The 17067-nt window shown below is 34.8% G+C and overlaps 1 protein-coding gene across 1 annotated transcript in view; it reads left to right on the forward strand.

Moving 5' to 3' along the window:
* PROS1 (protein S) overlaps positions 1-17067 on the forward strand; it is a 62644-nt gene that overhangs the window by 44535 nt on the left and 1042 nt on the right. Inside the window, exons 10-14 of the mRNA XM_007101626.2 lie at positions 1940-2129; positions 7356-7523; positions 8832-9000; positions 12532-12680; positions 14682-14907. Of these exons, the coding sequence (XP_007101688.1) occupies positions 1940-2129; positions 7356-7523; positions 8832-9000; positions 12532-12680; positions 14682-14907 (902 nt within the window). The remainder of the gene's footprint in view (positions 1-1939; positions 2130-7355; positions 7524-8831; positions 9001-12531; positions 12681-14681; positions 14908-17067) is intronic.

The following is a 17067-nucleotide window of genomic DNA, read 5'->3' on the forward strand; positions in this document are numbered from 1 at the left end:
TATCTTCTAGTGATACAGATTGTAGACAACCTTTCCTTGCTATGAGAGTAATGAGAATGAGAGAGAAGAGTTCATTATTACATACCTTCAGGCTCTTTCAGAGATATTCATTTTTCACAATTCACAAATGCTTGGGCTGTAACATTGGATCAAATTGGATCAATTATTTCTTTCAGTATTTATTTATTATTTGTTTAGTTTAAACTTTTTACTGAAGTATTATAAATATATATATATACACACATTGAAATATACATGTATCTTACATGTAAGCTTGATGAATTTTTATAAGCTGCCACCTGTGTAACAAAGAACAGCTAATGCTTTTTTATTAATTTTTTCTTTTTTTGCAAATTCCTTCAGCTCTGTTTCCCATGATCAAATACTTACCCTACCCCAAAGTCAGCAGATTCACTTTTTTTCACTCTACAATACTTCTGAAAAAGAATGAATTGTTCCCCAATGTAATGAATCAGTATGCTGATGTATTCCAGACAGAAAATGTGCAGAACACGACTCTTTGAATTACTGGTTTAGCATGATTTTACAAAGAGAAGGAAATTATCTCCATAATAGGATGAACTTCTATAAGATCCTGAGCGTACATAGATTTGGGTTTTGGCAAGATAATATATGCTTCACATCAGCAAAATGTGATGAATATGAAAGAGAATAGAAGTCCCTACTCGAAGCAAAATGGTTCTTTTTAATATAATCTGAGTTCAGTAAATTCCTACTACATTGTTATCTACCCAACATACTTTACTCCACATTTACCTCTTTATAATATTTTCTTGGAATTCTAAAGACTAAAAAGTTTATTCTATCACTTTTTCTTTGTTCCATTTGAGGTAGATTTGTGCCGCATTGCAAATGGTGCCTCTATCACTATACTATTATATGTGGAATAAGAAAGAGTGTGGGATTCTTTCTTGCCTTATTTAGTAATTATCTGAATTCTTGATTTTTAAACTTAAATTACCTTTATTTTAACTTAACTCAGATGACTAATAGTTATACAACTATTTTTCCTATTCCCTGTTTATCTTTTTTCAGTCATTTTGCTTTGCTGCTTCCTTGGAAACTTTAATGCTAATTCTCATTAAAGTATCCTAAGGGCACTGAATTGATATATATTATTTTTTAGTCCAGCATCCTTAAGATTTTTTCCTCCACTGTAGTAGCTACATACATATATGTGCAGAGTCTTAACAGCAACAGGTGTTATCAGAGCTCAGATAGCCCCAAACACATGACTATATCTTTTAAGCTCTCCTTCCATGTACTCTAGTATAGTGATTTATGCAATTAGAGTTTGGGAGAGCTTTTGAAATTAAATGAACAGATACATTTAAAAGTTTTTGACTTTACCTTCCTTTACCACACATGAAGTCTTAATTATGCTTGCAATCATCCAGATACTATCTTGTATATCTCTGTGAGTGATTCCTTCCTGACATATATGAAATCATAGGAAAATATGCTTTTTGATGGATAAACTTCAATCATGGAATTGTAACATCTTTTACTAATCATGTATGGATACAGCAAAAAAAAAAAAGGAATCTTAATGTCAGATTATATAGTGTATAAAAGGCTCCAGGAGAGAGACAATATGCCTAATATTTGTACATGAGTATTCCAGCATTTTAAAGAGTGCCTTCAAAACAAATGCCAAAAGATGAAAAATTATCAAAGCATCTTTTCATTGGGAAAAAAGATTCCACGAATAAGCAAGAAAGTATAATAACTTGATTTTAAACACACATGGAGCCAGAGATAATACAAGAACAGCTTAATCCTGCCCTTCTCTTTTATTTTTTCCAGGGAAAGAAAGAGTTGACTCTTTCAACGTATTGCTGTTTGCCAGTACAAGAAAAAAAAATAACAGTCTTCAATATTTCTTACTATTAAGGTTCTCTCTTTGTCCATTGTTTAGATTTTCAGCTGAATTTGATTTCCGGACATATGACTCAGAAGGTGTTATCCTGTATGCAGAATCTTCTGATCAGTCAGCTTGGTTCCTGATTGCACTTCGTGAGGGAAAGATTGAAATTCAGTTTAAGAATGAATATACAGCCAAAATCACAACTGGAGGCAAAGTTATTAATGATGGTTTATGGAATATGGTACGTTTTGCTGAATTCATAAAGAATCTTTCCACTTTGATGCAATTTGTATAAAATCATTGATCATTTTTTAAATAGTGATACCAAAGCAAAATAATTTTGGGTTTATCTGATGTTGTGTGAAGTACATTCTACACGTTGTAAATCCCTGAAACAGCCTGAGAAGTTATTATCTCTCAATATATTGCAGATTTCCCATAACTGAAGTTGTTTTCAGTTATTTGCTTTGTTAAGGACAACTACTCTGTCTTTAACTTTTTACCTTTTTTAGTGGCTGTCACTGGGTGAACAGTGATATCGCTCCTATAGGTCAGGGGTTAGTCAAAGACAACACTGATCAAGGACAACTACACTGGATAGCCACCAGTATTTTTAATGTAAAAGAGAAATACAGGGCTTCCCTGGTGGTGCAGTGGTTGGGAGTCTGCCTGCCGATGCAGAGGACACAGGTTCGTGCCCTGGTCCGGGAGGATCCACATGCTGCGGAGCGGCTAGGCCCGTGAGCCATGGCCGCTGAGCCTGCGCGTCTGGAACCTGTGCTCCACAACGGGAGAGGCCACAACAGCGAGAGGCCTGCGTACAGAAAAAAAAAAGAGAGAGAAATACACATAGTAACAATATAAAAAATTTAATTTAATTTTAAATATTATCATGTAGGTATAATCAGTTTGTACAAACAGGATACACTAGCTGGTACCAATTAGAGTGCTTAGAAACTAGCATTTTTAGATAATCCCTAAAAGTGAGTCTTTATTTTAATAATCAAGAACAGCACTTTAATCTACTGTATTAAAATGGAACTTTTCTTGGAGAAGGAATTACTTGGAGAAGGTATTACTGTTAGTCCACAGAGGGAAGAATTCCTTTCTGCAATTAAACCAATGCTACTTTCAGCAGAGAACAGCGGAGAGAAGAATGTTGTGCCCCAAACAGACACTTTCTAAGCCTGTGGGAACTGACAAGAGGTCCATGTTGAGCAGCCATGTAAAGTCATCACTAAATTATTTCATTCTTATATTTATTCACTCTTGCAGTCATATACTCAATAAGCTTTTAGTGAGCATGTTTAAAGTGCTACATCCCTGAGTTCAAGGCTCTAAAACTATAGCAAGAGTTTGTCCTTGCTCTTGAGGTTAGTACCTCACAGTTTAGTAGCTGATGCTGCATTATGAACTAATACAATATAATGTGAAATATGTTACAGGAAGGTGGTAATAAAGAACAGTTGGGTGCAGATATGGTTCACCAAAAAGGGAGCTGTCTGTCATTTGGCAGCCATGGATTTTGGGCTCCTAACTCTAAAAGAATAGTGTCTTCACAAGATCAAATGCAACTGTCAGAGAAGTCACTAAAATTCTCTGACTTCTGATGCTTATTAGTGTATCTTTGTTAATACATCTTTCCTACATCTGTATCTAGAATATATGATGCATACAGCATACCTCCAATGTGCTGAAGAATACATTTTAATGCCTAATGTCCCTAAATCACCTATCTAAAACTGCTAAAATCACTTTTGCAGCAAAAGAGAGTGAACAGAATTTTTTCTAATGAGTTTATACAAGTTGAAAATATCAGCTGTTTGAAGGTGAATTTAGATAAATTTCTAGGTAGGATATAATATGTATAAAGAAGAAGGTAAATATTTATCTGTGAAGTTATCATGAGTTGCAAGTAGTGTTTATTAAAGAACTGTTCATGAGTGATATTGTTAAAGACAGGATTCGGGATGGATGGAAGGTAGCTGTTCAGTTTCATTTATTTGTCTCCTATGCTTATGATTCTTGTTAAAAAGAAACTATTATTTAATGACATGCCCATGTTTTAACTAAAACACTTAAATTAAAATCTCCCTCCATAAACTGAATACAAGTTTATATAAAAAATAAAGTTTAAGAACAATAAGCAAGTCAGAGAAAAACTTGACTCTGGTAATAAACTTGGTGGTGGCTGTTTTTCTTTAAATTGTAATTCAATATTTTAACAATTTATGCATTTTACCTCCCCCCGTGATAAATAGGATTTCTTTTTTCACTCCATATTTTTTATATTTAAGAGATAGTATGGGAGCATGGTAGTTTTACTAGCTTTTAATCCTGATGATTTATTAAAGAATTATACTGTTTCAAACAAATTTATGCAGCACAGAAATTATTTCAAATAAATAAATACTTTAAATAAGTATTTTAATTTTAATTAATGACAAAGTGGTTAAGTTAAATTAATCTGTAAACTGGACTATTCACTTTTTAGAAATTGTTTCACTAATATGAAATTATTTTAAAATTTTAAATAAAATACTTTAAAAATAAGAAATTAGAATTAAAGCATATAACAGAATTGTTTTGTAATTCAGATTTAAAAAATTGAATGTGTAATGATTAAGTCATTAGAATGGCTACAACCTGTAGGAATAAATATTGCTACTTTGTAAGTGATTATTATATTTCATAGTTGGGTATTATCCTAATATTGGTGGGAAATATATAATTTGTATAATAATTTCATTTATTCAACAAAATATTTATTGAACACTTTATGTGCTATTCCTTCTTCTAGGTGGTGGGTATACAACAGTGAATAAAACAAAGTCCCTGCTCTAATGGAGCTTGCATTGTGGTGGTGAGATGAAAACCACAAATGCATCAACAAATAGACATGTCAGATAGTGATTAATGCTATGAGAAAAAAGAAAAACAAGGCCAGGCAATAAATAGAGAATGATGATGGTGAGTGTGCATATGGAATCAGGAAAGCCATCTCTGATGAGATTACGTTAGAAAGAGACTTGAGGACACAAGACCGGAGAACTTTTTGGGGGAAGATAATTTGTGTCACGTGAACAGCAAGTACAGAGTCTTAGGCTAACTTAGATGATTTTGAGAAGTGACATAATCTAATTTGCATGTTAAAAGATAATCCTGGTTAGGACCTAATGGCTTTGTGGAATCTAAACAGTAGAGAGTAAGGACAGAATAGGATTTGGGGTTAGGAGACTATGGCAATAACACAGTGGAGAGAAGATGGCAGCTTTGACTGGAGTGTTGATAGTGGGAGTGGTCAGATTCTGTATATATTTTTAAGGTCCAGCCTTCAATTTAAGGCAGATGAAAACTTTTTGGTATTCAGCATAAAGAGGGCTTTAAAGGCTCTGAGATTGGTTATTGTCAATATGTGGTTTTAAACTCTATCACATCCAATATAATGCTCTAATTATTATACAAAAAAGAAAATAATTAAAAAAAATAATATATATTTCCATATGTAAATGCTCAAGTTCAAGTATAGTATTTGTCAAAGCTTACTCCTATACATAGAATAACATGAAAGCTACAACTGAAGACATGCTGGGGGGTGTTGTATTGGCAACTCAGAAACCATAAGTGCATAAATGGTGTTGCCATTAGTAATAGTAATTTTCCAAAATGGTGAGAAAATCTTGATAAAGATCCAAACAAAACAAACATCAGTCTGTTCTTTGTTTACAAGATTATTACATTCTTGAAAAATTCAGTGAATGCTGAAATGGTGCAACAGATATTTTGTGTTTATATTACACACAAACACAGGTAATTATAAGCATGAATATACCCTACATGAATATCTACTAGGAATGTTCAGAACATTTGTAGGATATTGGATATTTTATTATTTATTTTGCATGACTATCCAGCATATTGCAGGGTATGTCTAGCATCTTGCAATGTCAGCATACCTCTTACTGTGAAAACTAAAAGTGCCCACCACCGCCAAATTTGCCCTAGATTGGGGCAGTAAAGTCCCCTTTAAAAATATTTGCGTGACTAGAGGGATGAACTCTGGGGCTTATTATAGAGGTTGAGAAGAAGAAGTGGATCCAGCAAAGAAGACTGACAAGGAGTGTGAGGAGAATCAGGCCAGATGGAGGTCCTGGAGGCTAAGTTAAGAACATCTTTCAAGGAGGGAATAATCATGAGAATAAAAAGATGGTAACTGGTTATATTAAGGACAGAGCCTTGACCAACTTTAAATCTGTAAATGTTACCAAATTTATTTTATTTACTTTAGAGCATAGTTTTTTCCTTCCTGTAGTAGTGCTTTAATATGCCTATTGTTTGGCTTCCCTGATTGGTAAGTAAACGAAGAGTTTGCATTTTGAGTCCTACAGTTTTACATAAGGAGATTGCAGCAGTGGTTCTTCAAATTGCCTTTATGGGAAGATTTTTTTAAAAAATATTTATTTATTTAATTTATTTATTTTCCTTATTTTTTTGTCTGCATCAGGTCTTATTTGCGACACACGGGATCTATGTTGAGGCATGTGGGATCCTTTTGTTAATGCGCGCGGTCTCTTTGTTGCAGCGCTCGGGCTTCTCTCTAGTTGCAGCGCACAGGTTTTCTCTCTCTAGTTGTGGCTCGCGGGCTCCAGAGCCCGTGGGCTCTGTAGTTTGCGGCACGTGGGCTTTTGTTGAGGCTCGCAAGCTCAATAGTTGTGGCATGTGGGCTTAGTTGCTCTGCAGTATGTGGTGATCTTAGTTCCCCGACCAGGGATCAAACCCTCATTCCCTGCATTGGAAGGGGGATTCTTTACCATTGGGCTACCAGGGAAGTCCAGGGAAGATTTTTTTTTAAATTTTTGGTTACCACTACTTCCAACCTTTTTTAGAAATCCAAACTACTTTCAAAATTGGAAAAACCCAATTTAATTTAATGTATTGTGCTTTCTTATGACGTCAACTGTTTTTGAATTTTGAAATAAAATATAAATTGTGCATAATGAACAGAATACTGAATGTACTAACTTCTCTTAATTTATATTAAAAATTTATTTACCTTATTGATTTCATATTTATACTATCAGACAAATGCAAAATAAGGGCACTTAAAAGTTTTCTAAGATTTTGTAGAGTGACTCTTTTTTTAAACTGTTAATTTTATGGCACACTGGTGTTGAAAGATATATATTATAAATGGGTGTTTAAATGTAATAGAAAAATATTGATTTTTAAACTTTAAAATATGGTGTTGATTTAATTTTCGATCAAGAATTACCACACTAAAACACATTTTTATCACCTTTATACTAATGTGACATTTCAAATGTATTGGAACAAATTAACAAGTACAGTAAAATGATTACTTTGGAAAATTATATACTGGAATAATAACAGGATTTTTCAATCGTGGTGTTTCAAATGAAATGCAGTCATGTTGGTTGTTTGATAATTTTTGTCTTTTTAATTATAGGTCTCCGTGGAAGAATTAGAACAGAGTATTAGTGTAAAAATAGCTAAAGAAGCTGTAATGAATATAAATAAACCTGAAAGCCTTTTTAAGCCTGCCAATGGGTTTCTAGAAACCAAAGTATACTTTGCAGGAATACCTCGGAAAGTGGAGAATGCACTCATTAGACCGGTAACGATCCAAGCTTATATCATTCATCATGGATGAATTCCTTCATCTGTAATAGATTTGAAAATGTGTTTTTCTGAGAGTCAAATGAAGTTATTTTGTTGAACACACCAACTGTGAAAACTTGAATTGAACATGGGAAAATAATATTATCAACCCTTGAAATTATATTAAGTAAATAAGAAAATGAATGTAGTGTTTTTGAGCCCATTTAAATTCCCAGCATTACTCATGGAGAAGTAGATTTTCAAAAATTCTCCAAGTATCAGTTCAACGTTAACATCATAATAGTCCATACTCAGCCATTAAACATATAAATACATATATTTGAGTCCAAAATTACGTGATTTTGTAGAAGCCTGTCAAAGAACTTTCTTAGGTCTGTTTTAGGACTAAAATTTGGGAGATAAAGATAGCACATAAGGTGGAATGTTTTAAAAAGAAAAATCTTTGGTGGGAATATAACTGCAGCCTGTCATAAATTGAAGTTAGATATAACAGATGATTTTCTGTATGTGGTATTTGACTAACTACCATGGAAAAGGTTTCATGAGGAGACTAATCAATGACCTTGAAGAGTTAAAAATTTTTCATTTGAAGTCATGGGTCTGCCAATTTTACACTTGCTGATTTAACTTAAATATTGACCGTTTTGTATCCATCTTTCAGTTACCTTAGCTTTTAAAAGATTTCTGTGATATGATATAAAACCTGAATTAGTTAACTCATGTCAGAGTGAATATACCTGTCCTTTGAAATTGATAAATCAAGACATTTTAAAAGTAAAATAAATTATTCAAAAAGAATCAACTATTTATGAAATGGCTGCATGTCTTGAATGTGGCTGGTTGCTTTGGTGAGACTGAATGCAAACACTTTTGTTCCTGAAGAGGCTTAGTGTCTGATGGCAAGACAATCCTAGTTGAAAATGCAGTTAAAGAAAAACAGAAAGCAGCTTAGAGCTCAGGGGCATAGCTAGAAGCATATATGGAACTCGAGAGCAGAATAGTTAGTGCTGGATGATGCAGAAGAGGCAGGTGGGGCTTGAAGTGTTAAAAATCATTAGGATCCCAGTGGAGGTCTCTGATGGCATATGCTCACTTTTACTGAAAGAGACTGTCCATCTGAAGGACACCTTGAAAAAAATTTAGATAAAATTCAAAATATTTTAAATATTTTAAAATGTCATCAAAGAAAGAATTTTGCCTCTAAATGAAAACCTACATCTATAATCAATTAAGCCACTTCACTTATGAGTCTGTCTTTTTTAAGTTTAAAATGCTTTCATTGATCTATATTTTAAATTGTTAGATTAACCCTCGTCTAGATGGATGTATTCGAGGCTGGAATTTGATGAATCAAGGAGCTTCAGGAGTAAAGGAAATCATTCAAGAAAAACAAAATAAGCATTGTCTTGTCACTGTGGAGAAGGGTTCCTACTATCCTGGTTCTGGAGTTGCTCAATTTAGCATAGATTATAGTAAGTGACTTCCCATTTTATCTTTCTTTTCTCATTACTGTTTAAATTTATTCATTAACAAACAGCAATAATTCCTTCAGTAAACATTGTTGAGTACATACTATATGCCAGATATAGTGTTAGGCTTATTCATACTGTTATATATTTTTAATAGAATTTTTCCAAGTATATTGGGAGAAAAAATGTAGTTGAATATGCTTATGTTGTTACTTAAAGGTTATTGGCACATAATCTGATTAATTTTGGGTAAATTAAATTGACCTGTTTTAAGGTTCACCAGTTTCTCAGTTGTATTGAGTCTACTGATTAATGCATCTAAAGTATTCATCTTTATTTCTAGCATTTCCATTTAATCCTTTCCTAAAATGTCCACCTCTTTGTTAAAATTTCCCATCTGTTCATGCGTGTTGTCCACCTTTTCCACCCAAGCCTTCAACTTATTAATCATAATTAAATTCCTTGTCTGATAGTTCCAATATCTGTGTCATATCTAAATCTGGTCATATTGATTACTTTTTCTCTTGACTATGGGTCATTTTTCCATGCTTCCTTCTGCATTTAATAATTTTTGTTTAAAGGTGGGTGTCAGATAAAACAGTAGAGACCGAGATAAATAATATTTACATTTGGAGATGAGCACAGCTCTCCTTTTGCTAGACACTTAATGAGGGGACTTGAATCAATCTAGTCAAGAATTGAGCTGCTTCGGTTTTCTTGTTTCCATGACTACCCTTCAAATTCCTTTAATATACCTTGTGCTTAGGGTAGTGGCCAGAGGATTTTTCTTAATAACTGATCCACCCTCAGCTTTAGATATTCCTTTCATTTGCCTCAAGAAAGTGTCTCTCCCTGGTCTTGTTTCACTCCCAGAAGTGCTCTTAGTTGTTACTTGACATTTGCTAGCAATTTAGAGGGGTCTGGGGGTCAGAGGAGCATTCTCTAATGTTCTGGTGCAGATTCAGTCTTAGACAGGTGTTAACATTCCTGCATCTCAGGGATGTGGACTTTCCACTGTCCCCCCTCCCGCCCACCAGTAAGGGAGATATCTAATGGTCAGGACTCAAGGTGTATTCCTGCTCCTTCCCCAGCGTAAATTATTTTTTGTTGTTGTTTTGTTTTTTGCTATTTTCACTCCCTAATCTGTAGGTGCAATGGGACTTTGATGTGACCTAATAGCAACAAGGTTTGCTGCCTTTCCCCTAATGCTTTAAGTCTTGCTTAGAGCAGACAAAGAATGATCTGGGTGAGACTTTGTGCCTTTCCTGCAGGTTGCTGTTCCTCTCCCCTTGGGCTTGTACTAGGAAGGAAACTTTCTCTAATCTCTTTCTCTTCTCCTAGTTTTTCTCTTGAGCACCCAGTAAGATCCTTTGAATGGGTATGAATTTCACGTGTGTTTGCAGTTTCCCTGGCTTCTATATTCTCACACCAGCCCCTACTTGGACTTCAGTGTTTTGTTAAAATTTTTACCTACATTCTTTTTACCAAATTGTATAGTGTCTGTCGTCTGCCTTGGGTAAGAGAGTACTCTCCTCCTGTTTCTCCCTCGAAGCACCTGTCTTCCTTTAGGTTTCTAGTCAGTTGTTCTGCAACCTCAGCTCTTGGTGATAGTTCAAGAAAAGTTGTGCTTATATAGATAATTGGTCTTTTTTTGTTTTAAGAATGGGAACAGTACTCTCCACAGTTTTCTATAGTCTAATAGGAACAGGAACTCTTGCCAAACCGACCCTAGATTTTTACCTTTACAAATAATACTTCTGGGATATCCTTGGACATTTATCCTTGTACCCTCATGTGATTAATTCTGTAGGAGAGAATCTCAGATTCTCTCCATCAAAGGTTATGCAAATGTATAATTCCTACTGTTCAATCAGATTCTCTTCCAAAGATGATTTATCAATTTATACTTTTACCAACAGAAGAAAGTTTATGCTTGGGATTTGTTTCTAATTTGAGAGTTGAAAAATTAAATCTTGTAGTTCTAATTATTATCCCAGTTTCTACTGAAGTTGAATACCTCACCATATGTTTATTAAGTATTTGTGTATCTTAATTATTTTATTGGCGTCTCTGTCTTTTTGTGTTTTAGGAGTTCATTATTTGAGCTACTAACTTTGTATTATAAATTTAGTGTTGATTTGATATCTCTGCTTTAAGAAAAAAACATTTTAAATTTTTTATTTTCAGCTTTAAAAAGTATTACTACAGTTTTACTACAGTGCTTTCTGTTTCCTAACAAATTAATACAATGTCATTAACTTTAGCTCTGTTCTGTATATGAAGGTTTTTTTTTTTTTTAAAGTTTAAATTGAGTTGATGACTGGACATAGGCAAAAACTAGTCCCACAATTTGTTCAAAGGACAAAAAAAATCTCTGAAAAGAAAATGAAAATAAGAGTTTTATTGCACCTGAAAGAAATTACTTTCATAAGTAATTAGTTATTTCACAGATAATATGAAAGTGACCTACTTTATAATTAATATTTAATGTTACATTATAATTTCTGTACATTTGCATGTTCAGTTTAGTTTGAGTTTGTTAATATCTTAGAGTAAATTTACTTACTTCAAAATGATTATATGCATTTTTTTCTCTTGCGCAGGAATTAAAGGATTATAGTGAAAAATGTTATAGTATTAGATGTGGCTAAATGGAAGAACATCTTGTCAAAGGAAAATTATTTTCTCCATTCACACTCACCTTTTTAAAGCCTGCAAGTAGTATTTGGGCTATTGTTATACATTACTTTATGTTGAATGACGAAGACTGCATTCAGATTGTAAACTAATATTTTCAGAAATCAAACAATTTGGAAATCATATTAATTCAACAAATATTTGTTAAGTGACTGCTGAGGAAGACAGTGATGGTAGAGACATGTAGAGCTTGCACTCTAGTTGGGTAGACAGTTGACCTAGTAATTAAGAGAAAGAATGTTAAGTATTATGATAAGAGAATCACACAAGAGTTCCTATTAGAATTTCAAAGTTAACTATTGACTTCAGAGTATTTCTCTACCATTAAACCATCCCACACCCCTATGTATAGAAATCATACTTTGCTTTCCCACTGCTCTAATCTGACTCCTATATGGAAGAGGGGTGGGGCGGGGGGTGGCAGCTATACCCAAATTTTCCCTCAGAAATAGTACAATAAATGTGTTGAACTTTCTTCTAATATGTACTTTAAAATACAACCACTCTGAGATTTGACCATTGGAGAATATATAAGACAGAAGGAAGAGCTATTAAAGAGCAAATGGAAAATCCGTAGTAATCCTGAACACCACAATCCAGAATTCTGTCGTAGGAAGAAGAACAAAAGGATGAGGCTCCATCTGTGTTTCTTTCCTGCATTAAAAACTGTTTTTCTTTTGCTTTGTTTTGCCTTGGTTATACAGATCATTGAAAAAGAGGACTAAAATCTTTAGTATCACACAAAGATGGCTTTGAGTACTGATAAGATTATACTTAATTCCTTCTGGTGCACCTTAGGAGGACGTTGATCCTGCTTCTGTTTCATTGTTTAAACAGAGAATGTATCCAATCCTGAGGCTTGGCAAATAAATGTGTCCTTGAATATTCGCCCATCGTCGGGCACTGGTGTTATGTTGGCCTTGGTTTCCAGTAACACAGTGCCCTTTGCCTTATCTTTGGTGGACTCCGCCACTGAAGAGCTTCAGGTAACTTTAAACCTTTATGATCCTTGGTTTGTAATTTTTTTTAATTTGTAAAATGGATAAAATTGCAGTATTTACCTCAGAGTGCTATTTTGAAAATTAAATAACTTATATAAGCTATTTGGCACAACCTCTAGCACATCATTAAAGATTCAATAAATATTCGTTATTGTTACTTTTTTGTTGGCTTATTTCCAAGGTTTGAACCAAGAAGTAAAGGGGTGGGAGGGGTAATGGAAAAGCCTATTGCATCTATAGCTCAGATGAGGCAGACTCACACAAAGGTTGCTTGGAGTCTTCTCTGAGTACCCAGAGATCTGCCCTTATTCAGAATCTTTGAAGTATCATGGGAATTTGTGTGTATTAGCAAAACAGAAGTGAGTCTGACTGCAATCCACTCTGAAATTTTCAGTGCCTGATTATAATGTTTCGTGTTTTCTGGCACTCTTAATCTTTTCTCCCATAAGTAAATTAGGAAAGACTACAGAAAACTAAAACCAGTCTATTTGGCTTCCTGCTGGCAACTCTGCCTTGAAATTAGGAGAAAGAACAGGAAAAACTCTTGGATAAAAGAAAACATGAGAGTTATCAGATCTGTATTATTCAGCTTCTATTAGAGGCTAATAGTTCTGTCCTGTGTCATCCACAGTGGGTGGATTCCAAGTTACAGCAAGCAGCTTTCGTTTGTGCCGCGGTTGGCTTGGATGCTCTCTGTGGCTTTTAGAAATAGACATATAATTGAATAATGCCTGTAGTGATAAAAAGGGTTGCTATTTGCCACTTAAAGGATGGATGGGGGTAGTTTCTGATGGTTAACTGTAAGTAACCTAAAAAGATCCTGCTGAGCTTTTGTCTCCAGTGACCACAGGAGCTTGCTACATTTGGGTTTCAGCTTTTTTTTTTTTTTTGCTTGTTTGTTTTGTTCTTTAAGCAAAATGGAAATCCTGCCTTCAACACTACATTCACACGGTGGAGGAGGTTAACAAGTGCCATGTCTTTGATATTTATTTTATCTTTTCTGTGTTTGTCTTCATGGCCACCACCCCCCCTTTTTTTGCCGCGTCAGATTGCCTTCTTATATCTGTGAACAACGTTTCATAACATTATTCCACATAATATTGATCATTCAGGAACATTTTCTCAGCTGACTTTTCCTGAGTTCAGGATATGGATGTGTATAACACAGTAACAGATTTCCTCAGCTAAGCTGTATTTGGAAAGTATAGGCTTCATTTAGCATTGGTATCTTGGATTCCTAAGTAAACACTTCAGACTATCTTTCTACCATCTGGGAAGCATCATAACAACCGTCTCCCTTGTTTTGATTTTATTTTTTCTCTCTTTTTATATTTCCTCTACACGCCAGGAAGCTAGATGCATAGATGACTCTCAACAAGTTGAGTAATTTAGTTTATCAGCAGTTTGAAAAGTTCAGAAAAAATATATATAGAGAGAGAACCTTCTGGTAAATACTCTGTAACTTACTGCTGGCACTCCTGGTTTTTCTTTCTCAGAGACTTCATAAAATTTGTCCCAAGTCTACAGGATTTCTTGTGTGGCACAAATAAACCTTTCAGTCTTGCTGGCATGTGCTTACTAAAGCCCTTCAAATTTTCCAAGTCTTTTCCCCAACAAAGATTGATTCAACTCCTTCCTTTTCCATATGTAGGTTTTGAAATTAGGAAGGCTCATAAACAGAAATGTATTGCTTAAGACACTACTTTGGTTCCCATTGTTGGTGAGACAATGCTGTTAGTTTATTGAATTTTCAGAACCCGCTATACATGTACATCTTAGCTAAAACTGGAGTTTGTAAAACTAATGTGTATTCTAAAATTATGATTACGATAATAGTAGTTTTTTCATTTAAATAAATTTGAAAGCTCTATCATACTTTTCCCCACCTCATTGAAATTCTGTTTTTGAATTTCACAAACTAAAGTCTCTCTTAAGCAGCATTAACGTTAGTACTTGTTTATATTGAGTCTTTGCTCTGTTCTTCAGGATATCCTGGTATCTGTTGAAAATATGGTAATAGCTCGGATAGAGGCCCTAAATCTGTGTTCTAATCAACAATCCCTTCTGGAAATCAGAGTGAACAGAAAGAATTTGGAGCTGTTGACTCAAAATAGAAAAGACAGCTTCCACTCCGAAGACTTTCAAAGACAATTTGCCATCTTGGACAAAGCAATGAAAGAAACGGTGGCCACTTACTTGGGTGGCCTTCCAGGTATCTTCCTACTTTTTCTTCAGTTTTAAAAAGTATATTTTTAATGAAATTGATAGTATTTAAAATATGTAATTGTAGTAAAACAGCATCTATCTATCTATCTATCTATGTATACATACAGCATATGTAGTTAGAATAAAGGGGCATCAGAAGGGAAGAGAAAATTCCAGTATCCGTTATTCTTTTTCTGGGGGTTTGCATGAACATTTTATTGGTACGTTTTTATTTAATTTTTTTAATAGTAAACTGAAACTAACCAAGCTTTGCTGCATTTGACTATCCTAGCCAGAAATGCTTTATTATTTCATTTTATCCTCACAGTTATCTTCTGAGTTTAATATTTATTCTTCAATTCAACCATCAGTCACCCAATATTATTAAGAACCTATGTCTCAGGCAGTAGGGACACAGCAATAAACAAATGGATAGGATCTCTCCTCTTAAGGCCTTTACAATCCAGCGGCAGAGGTAGATATTAAACAAGTGATTAGGAAAATATAAAAAAAAAATTTGTGTAACTTCTATGAAAAAAAAGTAGGGGTTGCTATTAGAGCCTGAAAATGAGGCTTGATCTGGTTATGGGGGCCAGGAACAAGCTCTCTGAAGAAGGCAATAAGATACAAATCTGATATTTGAAGGATTAAATGAAGTTAAACAGGTGATGAGGGTGGAGACTGGAGCTAGTATGCAGGTAAAAGTGTCCATGGCAAAATGGAAAGGGGTTGACAGGCTTGAGGAATATATAGAAGATCAGTATGGTGAGAGCACATTGGGTAAGGGGGATGGTACTGCAAGAGGAGGCTGTGAAATGGGTGGGTGGGAGGTTTGTAGACCTGTTTCAGGGTCGTGCATCTTATTATTAGAGCCTTGAGAATCATTTAAAAGTTTTAGACAAGGAAGTGGTATATCAATAATGAAGTTTAAAAAAATTCCCCTGCATAATGGATGGAGATGGACAGGTGGGAGACAAAAGTGGATGAGATGAGTTGGGGGCTACTGAAGTAGTTCAGATGGAGAAGCAGTAATAATAACAGTAGTGACAACGATACTGCCATCGTGCATATTTAGTGCATAATAAACAGTCTGGGCATTGTTCAGAGTGCTTGAATTGTATCAACCCATTTGATATTTAAAGTAGTCCTGTGAGGTAGGTACTATTGTTATCTCCATTTTGCAGATGAGGAAGCTGGGGAAGCTGCTGGACTAGGGTGATGGCAGTGGAGATAATATACAGTGAATAGATTGGAGATGTATGTGAGAAACAAAATTAATAGAAAATAATGATTGAAAGAAGCTCTTAGGTATTTGGCATGAGCAGTTGCATGGGTGAAGATTCCATTTACCAAGATGGGGAAAACTGGAGGGAGAATAGTTAATATTGGAAAACATAAAATTGCCATCAACACTTTTCTTTAAATGACAAAAAAATTGAGGCAGAAAGTTTTTTAGAAGCATTTTCAAATACCATTTGCATGTTATTCTCATGAGGAGAATTCTGAGTTTGATGTCTAGACTTCTAGTAACCTTCATTAAGTTACTTTAACTGCTCACTGTGTTCATTTCCCATATATGGAAATTTTATCTGGGTTTTGGGGGAATATAAGTAAATAGGCTGTAGGAAAATTCCTTGGCGGTCCAGTGGTTAGGATTCGGTGCTTTCGTTGCCGTGGCCCGGGTTCAGTCCCTGGTCGGAGAACTGAAATCCTGCCAGCCATGTGGCGCGGCCAAGATATACAAAAAGAAAAAAGAAGTAAATAGGCTGCAAAAGTTATAAATAGACCTATAGATAGATCCATGGATAGATATAGATACATAGTTACATTAATGTGATTATTAGGAAGTAAAATTACAGTTCAAATGAATGAATTCTGCATTGAAATCCACCTACTACCTTATTCACAAATTAGTTGAATGCAATTTTAGGAACTCAAACAAACAATGAAAGCGTTCAAAAGAAGTGAAAATATCAGAATTTCAGTGGTTCCAGGACTTTGGCAACAGCACTGAGAACTGACTTTAGGCAAGACGTGTTTAGCAAAAGAGTAAGGAAAGGGTTTCCCTGGTGGCACAGTGGTTGAGAGTCCGCCTGCCGATGCAGGGGACACGGGTTCGCGCCCCGGTCTGGGAGGATCCCACGTGCCGCGGAGCGGCTGGGCCCGT

This window comes from Physeter macrocephalus, chromosome 1 (genome assembly GCF_002837175.3).
Source record: "Physeter macrocephalus isolate SW-GA chromosome 1, ASM283717v5, whole genome shotgun sequence".
Lineage (NCBI taxonomy): Eukaryota > Metazoa > Chordata > Mammalia > Artiodactyla > Physeteridae > Physeter > Physeter macrocephalus.